The sequence below is a fragment of the Pleuronectes platessa genome, chromosome 2 (assembly GCF_947347685.1).
Source record: "Pleuronectes platessa chromosome 2, fPlePla1.1, whole genome shotgun sequence".
Taxonomy (NCBI): Eukaryota; Metazoa; Chordata; class Actinopteri; order Pleuronectiformes; family Pleuronectidae; genus Pleuronectes; species Pleuronectes platessa.
Genome location: NC_070627.1, coordinates 14,875,582 through 14,885,438, shown reverse-complemented (window position 1 = coordinate 14,885,438; position 9,857 = coordinate 14,875,582). Strand labels below are relative to the sequence as shown.

Genomic DNA, 9,857 nt, shown 5'->3' with positions numbered 1-9,857 from the left:
GTCCTGAATCAGGTGTCTCAGATATTAAAGAGGTCACACAGACGACTGTCCTGACTTAGTTGTCCTCAGAGTGCTGTGAGTACAATGTCCCGATTATTTCATTCTGTTCTTTGACTCGTAGCGATTTTTCAATGAGATGCCAGTTAAGTCGCGTGTAGCCCTTCTTTTTATGGACCAATTCTACTTGCAACAATGAGGTGAATTATAGTAAATCTGTTAAATGTAATATATACGAGACGTTTTTAATGTAGATTTTGGTGAACGAGTTTGTGCTTTCTTGTAATTTATGTAAATAAAATGTGTTTTCTATTAATACTATAATGAGCTGATGGGTCCGACTACCTCTGTCCACATGATCGTGGTATGAATATTCCAGCAGACGATATATGCTAAACTACTTTGATGCCTTTCATTTTTCACCTTTGCCTGCTGCTGCACATTAATGACACACGTTATATCCAGTGCTTTTCTACGGTGGCTGAAGAGAACTCAACACACCGCAAATTCAGAAAACAACTTGATGGCGCAACTAGGGTTGCAAAGGGGCAGAAACTTTCCGGACACTTTCCATGGGAATATTCAGCTCGAAAATGTTGAAAAAATATATATACGCAAATTAAACGCTGAGTAAAAAAAACATCATTCAAAACCCTATTTTAAGGATGTATGGAATGCAGCACACGCTGCTTGGTGAATTTCAACCCTGCACTCTGCATTTCTCCATCACTTGTGCAGATAATTCCCAGCATCCTGCACACTACAGCAGGGCTATTGAGGCCTGCTGTAGTGTGCAGGACTAGTCAGGTAAGTTTCGATGATATTACTGGGGAAAATATATTAACATGCTGATTGAGGATTGTTCATCTGTCCATCTAGCCTCTTTCTATTCATTTATCCATCAATTGTAAAATATTTTTAAAGATGATTACAATTGTTTGGCCAACTATTTATATCTCTAGCATTGCATTAGTGTTTTTTTACTAGCTTTTTCTCATCTTATTCTACAGAACAATTCCACATGCACTATCTAATGTGTGAAGACATTTCACCCCAGCCAATGTAGAAGGAAAGGCTGTGTACATTTGCAAATATTATGTTAAGAATGACACAGATCCAGAAGCATATAGTCAAGTGCCCAAAGTTTCCTCAGGGCTGAAATCCGCCTATGACAAAACAAATGTTTATATTTATGTCTGTATAAGAAAAGGTAAATACAGTTAGCATAAATCACCCACAAAATTTCCTGTTAATTCCCGTTAATTCCCGTTAATTCCCGTATATTCCCGTATATTCCTGTGGAAAGTTTCCAACTTTGAATATTCCCGGAATTTTGCAACCCTAGGCGCAACAAATGCAAATGCAGAAACTTGCAGGAAATTTTCATAAACGGAAACGGAAATCTTTCCAATGCTTTGTGAAGTTCCCCTGATGAGGAGCAGACTTCAATAACTTCACAGAGGATTGAACATGTGACTTTTATCAGTGCGTTTCTATATTTGCATGTGTTGTTACTTTTTGCATGTGTTTTTTTTTTTAATTTGCAGTGTGTTGAGCTCTCTCAGCCACCTTTACTTTTCAGCCAATGGGGACAAGCAGTTTGGTACCTTGCTCTCCTTCTGGCACGCAGGTGTGACAGAGCTGCCATTCAAGGGGGTTATTGTCAGTTAGTGTTCCAACATCGACCCATCAACCTCCTGAGGCCTAAAAGAAAGCATCGTAAACTCAAGGTAGCAGCGAAAATATTTTAAATCCGGGTAGTTGAATTCCTTTTAATTAAAAATATACCATCACATTAAATTATTCAAATTGGAATTCAGCTTGGGTTTAAAATCTGTGCGGTTCAATATTTCATCAGCTGTTGAAGGTTTATCAGCTTCACTCCGCTCCATCTGCCAAGACCAAACAGCCTCCACACGGAAATTACCAGCACAAATATCATCATCTGCTGATTTGGGATCAAATCCACCGAGGCTTCTCGAGGAATACACCAAGCAGCCCCTGGTGTGCATGAGGCAGATGATGTCGACCCACAGAGTGTCTGTGATTTAACACTGCCATCTTGTGTCCACATTCTTTGATCTTATACTGCACGCTGCCACATGATTGCTGCCCTGAGCTGAGCTGGAAATCAGATCTGCTCCGAGGCGCTCATCAAATATTAGGATTTTAAAAGCTCCAGCATGAACTGCGACAAGTTCTAGATGTGAAAGTTAGAGCAGGAATATCAAGTTGTTTGTAAAGGTCAAAGAAAGGATGAGAAAATACTTTATTGTCTTTGGGCAAAATCTAGGTCCAGCAAGCGTTAGCCTTTGGTTACCTGGGTTAGTGACATACAGCTGCAAGACAAATCTGCAATGTGCACACACACACACACACACACACACACACACACACACACACACACACACACACACACACATCCTAACAATCCACCTATCCTCACTAGGACTTCCACTCATTGTGGACAGCCTAATCAAAACCTTGACCCCAACCTACACCTAACCACAGTTCAGTAACAGAGATCTACTGTTTTCTTGAAAATACAATACAGAACGAGCAGTCAATTCAAAACTGAGAAACTACATACTGTTTGTAGAATGAAGATGTCGGTTTAAAAGATGTCAGCGGATTTTGTTTTGTGGCACCATGCATCAGAATTTTGTCTTCCAGGAATATTTTGTATCTAAACCTTTAGGTAGCACTTGTACTGTGCTAGTGACTGGAGCCTCGTTACCTCCACCAGGAAGCTCGTGTTTACGTCTGTGTTTGTTTGCAGGATTAAATGAAGCAGGTATGTTCAGGAGACTGATATCTAAAACATAAATATTGGTTCATAAGTGGACTGTTGGTCCAGGGCGGAGGTATGAACTCTACTGAGAGTCATTCTGGTTATCATTAGACTCATTCAGTTTTGCCAGTTCCTCTTCACTTCAGTCTTTGATTGCAGACATTGACTGTGTCCGTTTCCCAGTTCATATCGTTACTGTGAGCAACCCATGGGTGGAGGCCTGCTGCGGGAACAGCAGGGGGAGCGGCACCTCCATAGGTAGGACCGCAGGGGGCGCTGCTGCTGTGCAGCTGTGCAGACCGTAAGAGGAGGAGGAGGAGGAGGAGGAGGAGCAGAGGACTGAGCTGAGCTCCTCCTCTTCCTCTCTCTGTAAACTGACTGTAAACTTCCCGACAAGCCCATCAGCTGGACTCTGAGTTTCTGCTGCGAGGAGGAGTCGCTGTGTGTGTCTTTATCACTCTCTCTCACACACACACACACACACGGACACGCAACTTTACACAGCACTTGATGCTATAAAGGTGAGTTTCCAGCTGCTTATTTACATTAATTTCCTCCCTGGGATGAATCAGGAGAAGGCGGAAGCTTCAGGACACGTTGACTTTTACCAAACCTCATTAAAAACTATGAACGTTGCACAGTGATGAGCTGCTGTCACTCTTTAATCAACTGTATATACTCAGTTAGGAGACGCACGCAGGGTTAGAGATGGAAGGAAGGGGGGGGGGGGGCTGCAGGCAAACTGAGGGCATGTCTGAGCTTGTCCGGGCCCAGTGCAAAGGCCAACATGACCAGTGTGTCTGTCATCAGGGAGCATGGCACCAAAGAAACGAGCTGCTCCGGCTGCTGCTGCTGCTGCCAGGGGGAGAGGCAAGAAGCTCAAGAAGGAGCCGGAGAGTCCAAAGCCAAAAGATGCCTTCACCTCAGCCAAAGAGGCCCTGCTGGCTGCAGGGCCACAGGTGAAGAGCAGCCGCAGGGTGGATGAGCACTGCTCAGTGTCCGGGTCTGCAGAGGCAAGTCAACATGCATCTTGATATCAAAGGATCCACCCTCTCTTAGCCAGGTTAATGACTGAATCTCCCCATTCAAACATGCAGAGATCTGTTCTTCTCTCCAGGTGCACGAGGACTACGACTGCATGCTGAACCAGACCAACGTTGGACATAACAATAACAAGTTTTATGTCATTCAAGTTATTAAAGCAAACAAAAAATTCCATACGTGGAACAGATGGGGTCGAGTGGTAAGTTCCTTCCTGATTTTCCTGATTTACTTTATCTATTTGACTTTTAAGGTGGCATGCAATCATCGGTTTTATTATTACAATATATATATATATATATATATATATATCAGCCAATATATATATATATATATATATTGGCTGATATATCAGAATCCGAATTTCTTTTCTATCGGTATTGTCATTAACCTCCACAAAAATCTGTATATCTGTGGAGCTTCATTATTAATGTCTGAATGAGTTGCTTCTGATGCCTCATCTGTCCAAATCTAAATTCAGGGGGAGGGGGGACAATCCAAACTGAACACGTTTGACAAGCCTGAGACCGCCATCAAAGACTTTGAGAAAAAGTTCAAGGACAAGACGAAGAACAACTGGAGCGATCACACGAATTTTGTGTCTCACCCTGGGAAGTACACTCTGATTGAGGTGGATGGAGAGCAGGATGCTGAGGTGATGGTGGGTGAATCTTTGGACATTGATCATGACATCTTAAACAGATATTTTAAAGCTTTGCAGGTCTGGTAAGTTGTCTTCATCTCACTGGGTGTATCTTTTTTGCTACTGCAGGTGGACAGCGTGGATGGAAACTCCGTCAGAGTCGCTAAAAACGTTCTCCCCTGCACACTTGACACAGCAACAAAAGACCTAATCCAGCTCATCTTCAGTAATGACATGTTCAAGGAGGCCATGGAATGTATGAACCTAGGTGGGTGTGTTTCTCTCAACCCGCCCTTCATACAAACAGGCTGATCTAGACTTTGTGTGTTCTGTATACTTGTTGGCTAACGTTCCTTTAAGAAGCTGTCGTCACTTTCAGTACTGCTCAGAAAAGTAAGAAACTCAGAGCATACTGAGTGAAGCAGTGAATGATTGATCCAATGTGTCAAAGGGTGAAGTCGCCATTTACACAACGCGTCTCTTTATCTCAGCAATTTAAACACTTCTGATCAGTGGGTTGGACTTTGCTAACCCAGTTGTTGGACGTTATGTTTTCACCCCTGTCCATAGGTTTGGTTGTCTGCAGGATTAATCAACAACTACCAAACAGATTTCCATGATACTTGGTGGAAGGATGCATTATGAGTCAGGGAAGAATTTTGCAGGGGATTCAGATCACTGGCAGAACCAGAAATTTTCTTTTCACCTCCTTTTAACATTGCGAGATAGTTTGTGTTTGTGAATAATACAGAGATTCTGAGAAAAACAATCAGGCATTTTTAGACGACTGATATCTATGAGTGCAGCCTTCCATTCATTTCCCAGCAGGATTATGCAAAAACTGATTTCCACAAACGTTTGAAGGATAGCACATGGCCCGTGTACCGACAAAGGGACGGGTCGAGGACTTTCTTCCCCCACTTTCTTTAACATTATGAGACAGTGTGTTTATTTCACATTTTCAGGGATTTCTCAGGGAATAATTCATGGATCTTAATAAAAAAATCAGGCATAGTTAGGGGACAGATATTTATGAGTTTGTTTAATTTGGTGCAGCTTGATTGACTTTATGTGGATTGTTGGGCCTTCTAACCTTTTTGAAGAAACACATTAAAATGCAAAATAACACACCAAATGAGATACATTTTCAAAGATAACATACAATGACTGTTCTGGTTGATGTTAATAAGTGTGTGTGTGTGTGTGTGTGTGTGTGTGTGTGTGTGTGTGTGTGTGTGTGTGTGTGTGTGTGTGTGTGTGTGTGTGTGTGTGTGTGTGTGTGTGTGTGTGTGTGTGTGTGTGTGTGTGTGTGTGTGTGTGTGTGTCTGTTATACAGACATCAAGAAAATGCCTCTTGGAAAGCTCAGTAAGGTGCAGATCGCAAAGGGCTTTGGTGTGTTGGAGGAGATCGAGGCGGCTATGAGCAAAAAGAGAACACCTGCAGCCCGCCTGGAAGAACTTTCCTCCAAGTTCTTCACCACGATCCCACACAACTTCGGCCGGAACAGACCACCAACCATCTCAACTAAAGACGTAGTGGAGCAGAAGAAAGAGATGCTCATGGTTAGATCTTTTTCTTTCAGATTACATGTTGGAACCAAAGTGGTCTTTCACATTGAGAGCAGGGTGCCTTGATTTCATGTTCAGACTTTGTAAAGCTCTCACTCAAAACCCTGCGCTTGCACTCAAATAAACCCTGCTTGTGCTTAGGGGATTTCGACTGAAGTGAAACAATTTCTTTGAGTGATGTTTTGTCGGTGCTGAAGTCGCTCTCCTTTTACAACCAGGTGCTGGCGGACATTGAGCTTGCCCAGACTCTGAAGTCAGAGACAGAGAAGGCTCAGGATGAGATGATAGAGACAGTTCCTCACCCTCTCGACCAAGAATACACTTCTCTTAAATGCAAGCTCGAGTTAATGGAGAAGGATACGGACACTTTCAAGGTACTGCGTCACATACTAAGGTTAATTTAAAAGAACCTCAAACTTCTATTGAAAGCTCTAGTTCTGTCATGAGTGAGTTTTGTTCATTTCCATTCATTGTGCCCTAGTTCATGACAATTAAGTTTTTTTGTTTGCTTTTAAAGATCATAGAAACTTACCTGAACGCGACTGCAGGTTCTTATGGTAAACCAAAAATTATCGACGTTTGGGAAGTTGATCGACAGATGGAGGTAAGAACAGCAGTCGACCTAGTTTCATCCAAGACAAAAGACTGTAATTGTCCTGTAATGGCAAACATATGTATTTCACATGACAGGGAGAGCGCTTCAGTGAAAATGATAGCCTAGAGAACCGCCGCCTGCTGTGGCACGGTACAAACATCGCGGTGGTGGCAGCGATCCTGAAGAGCGGTCTGAGGATCATGCCTCATTCAGGAGGCCGGGTTGGTCGTGGCATCTATTTTGCCTCTGAAAACTGCAAGTCTGCAGCTTACGGTGAGGCTGGGGATTAAAGAAGCACATTTCTATCAGACTAATACTGTGGTGTTTGAATTGTCATCTTCTGCTTTATGTCCTCAGTGCGCACCTCTAAAAACACTGGTGTGATGTTCCTGAGCGAGGTAGCCCTCGGCAAAGAGTGCACCATCACCAAAGACAACTGCTCACTGAAGAAGGCTCCTGCAGGTTATGATAGTGTGGTGGCTCGAGGATCAGTGGAACCAGGTACAACACTTCCTTTGTGTCATTTACTCTGTGAATTCTATCTCCCTCTCAGGGTCACTGCCTGTGAACTGAGAGAGTCGCATTTCGTTTGGGCAGATATGCTCGGATACTATTTTCCTCTTCCTGATACAGATCCCATACAAGTGCATTAAATTACTATATATGTTGAATACTTGTATATTGTATTTGAACAGCTCTATGCTACTAACCCTGTATGGAAGTGATGATTGCTGCCATTGCTGTATAAGAGGGAACGAAAAGTGCTTTGACAGCAAATCAAGAACAGTATATAAAAACTTGAACACGTAAAAGCAGTAAATAAATAAAAGGTAACGTAAAAGGTCAAAAGAAAACGATAAAAACATAACAACAACACAACATCACATGAAGCAAGTCTATAGAAATAGTTTTTAAAGAAGTGATTAGGGAGAAGCCACTGAATCTGCGAGCCTATAAAATGGCGCTCTCCGCGCAGAGTTGTGGTTTAATTTGCATAACAGTAACTCATGAAACATGCAGTACATTTTCGAGATCATGTTATTTCAATAAAATTCAACTGTTGCTAAATTTGTGCCTAGTTTCCCACAGTGTTGGAAAAAGGAAGCATTGGAGATGTGCTGTTTGACATGAGGACGATCCTGCTGCATTGGTTGTTTGGTCAAGTTTTGTTTTTCTCCTGTGTTGTTTTGAAGATCCCTCCAAGGACACCGTCATCACCCTGGAGGGCAAGAAGGTTTCTGTGCCCCAGGGTGAGCCCATACCTCAGCCCCAGTTCTTAGACAGCTACTTCAGCAACAGCGAGTATCTCATCTACAAAGAGAATCAGTGTCGCCTTCGGTATCTGCTGGAGCTGAACATGTAGTACCAATACAACCGGAGGAAAGAGGCAGGTCCTTCGAAAGAGAATTACTCTTCAACCTTTACATACAAGGGCCTGCTGAAAAAGCTTGGCTGTGCTGTCTCCTAATCTAATATGGTTATTGTCTTTACTATTCATCAATAGTCAATAGTCATGATGGTATTTCTCTACTACTTCCTGTGCCTTATATTTTGCACACTGTAAAACTGTCAAACTTACAGGTTGACAGGCTTGATCATAAACTGCAAAGCTTCACATACTGACAAACTGCATTCACTTAACCCTAACCATCTTTTACCATGACAGAGAGGATGTCTGTTTACCATTCGCCTGTCGGTATATTTATCCACATCTTGACTTGTAAACATCTAAAAGTTCTCTAAATGCTGTTTTGCTTTTGTATCTCATTAAGCACCTGATGTTTTATCTTTGCATCTCACTTTAGTTATTTGAGTTGCTTAACTCATACATATTATATTATTTAATCAGAGTGGAAATTTAAATATAAACCTGGTTCTCAGAAAGACAATATCTTGGATATTTTGAATGAATTTGCCACACGCTGTTGCCCTAACAATAAAAGTTTAAAATGATATTATTATTTTATAGAATAGATATAGAATAAATATATAATAATATATAAATATAATTTATATATGGTATCCTATGCACTGAAATGTTTACAGCTGGAATAATGTTTGTGGATAACCTAAATGCACTGCTGGCAATCTAAGAATATGTTAACACTGAACACTGAAAGTGTTTCTGTAGTGTTATATAGTATAACTTGCATAATATGTCTTCCAGGTACATGATGGTTGTACCACATGTCACCATGTGATGTCACTAGTGAGCAACTCCTTTATGAATGTAATTGCCTTAGAAATGACTTGAACCAATGATTAGTTAATAAACTAAAGTGACCCTGCAGCTTGTCGTCATCTTTTTTGTCTTTATTTAGAGCTGGAAAACTTATCAGTTGTTTATAACTATGTTTTTAAATATATATATATTTTATCCTGCTGGATTACAGTAGATAAAAAAGAAGTATAATTAGCTTGACAGTGATACTGAGCATCTTATATCTATATCCTGTGAAGCAAATTGCAAATATATAATAAAAAAATGATCCTGTTTTCAGTGTCTAGTTTATCGTGTTATATTACCGACATGGAAACAAGAGAGATTATTTTTTTAGAAGATAGGACAGGTCACCACCTGGGTTTAGGTTAATCAAGTTAAGTATCCAGTCATTTGCAAGAAAATGTCTTTCCCTTCGACAACTCAATCCACATATGGACTGTTATTCATTTGACTTGTCTTTAGTTTCAAATTTGATTTAAAATGATATAATATGATTGTATTTTGGGAAAGTCGCATAGTAGTGTCAGTCCATATTATAGATTGAAACTGTAATTAGCTCAAGGAAACTGCAATAAAAGGTCACAATAGATAAACAAACTAATTATATTTATTCTGATGAAGACTTTTCCAGGTGGATGACTCATCGACCCATGTATTCCTCCACTGACTAGTTTACTAATACAATACTCAGTGGTTAGATGTAGTCAGGTAAAGACCTACCGCTGGGCTCGCTTTTTATTTCGGATTAAGATTTCACATACAGGCAATCAAAGTAGGATGCATGTTATAATAAACTCACCACAAATCGACTGACTGTGAGTAATCTGTCCTTATTTTGGACAGTAGACATAAATATGTTCTGATATAATAACCATATAATGTAACAAGAGGGTCATTTCTCTGCCCAAACCACTTACATCTTTTAAACTTAAAATATATTTTAATGGAAATACATTTCTGTACTTTTACTGTTATAGTTAGGATTCTAAATGCAGGA

At 40.8% G+C, this 9,857-nt stretch overlaps 1 protein-coding gene across 1 annotated transcript; it reads left to right on the top strand.

Moving 5' to 3' along the window:
• The first annotated feature begins 3,141 nt into the window (after positions 1-3,141).
• On the top strand, positions 3,142-8,926 carry parp3 (poly (ADP-ribose) polymerase family, member 3). Its single transcript, XM_053442481.1, has 11 exons — positions 3,142-3,309; positions 3,599-3,801; positions 3,906-4,031; positions 4,311-4,490; positions 4,602-4,740; positions 5,809-6,035; positions 6,260-6,415; positions 6,559-6,645; positions 6,732-6,909; positions 6,994-7,137; positions 7,830-8,926. Exons 2-11 carry the CDS (start codon positions 3,604-3,606, stop codon positions 7,997-7,999), a joined length of 1,605 nt encoding a protein of 534 aa, XP_053298456.1. The 5' UTR covers positions 3,142-3,309; positions 3,599-3,603; the 3' UTR covers positions 8,000-8,926.
• Positions 8,927-9,857: the final 931 nt, after the last annotated feature.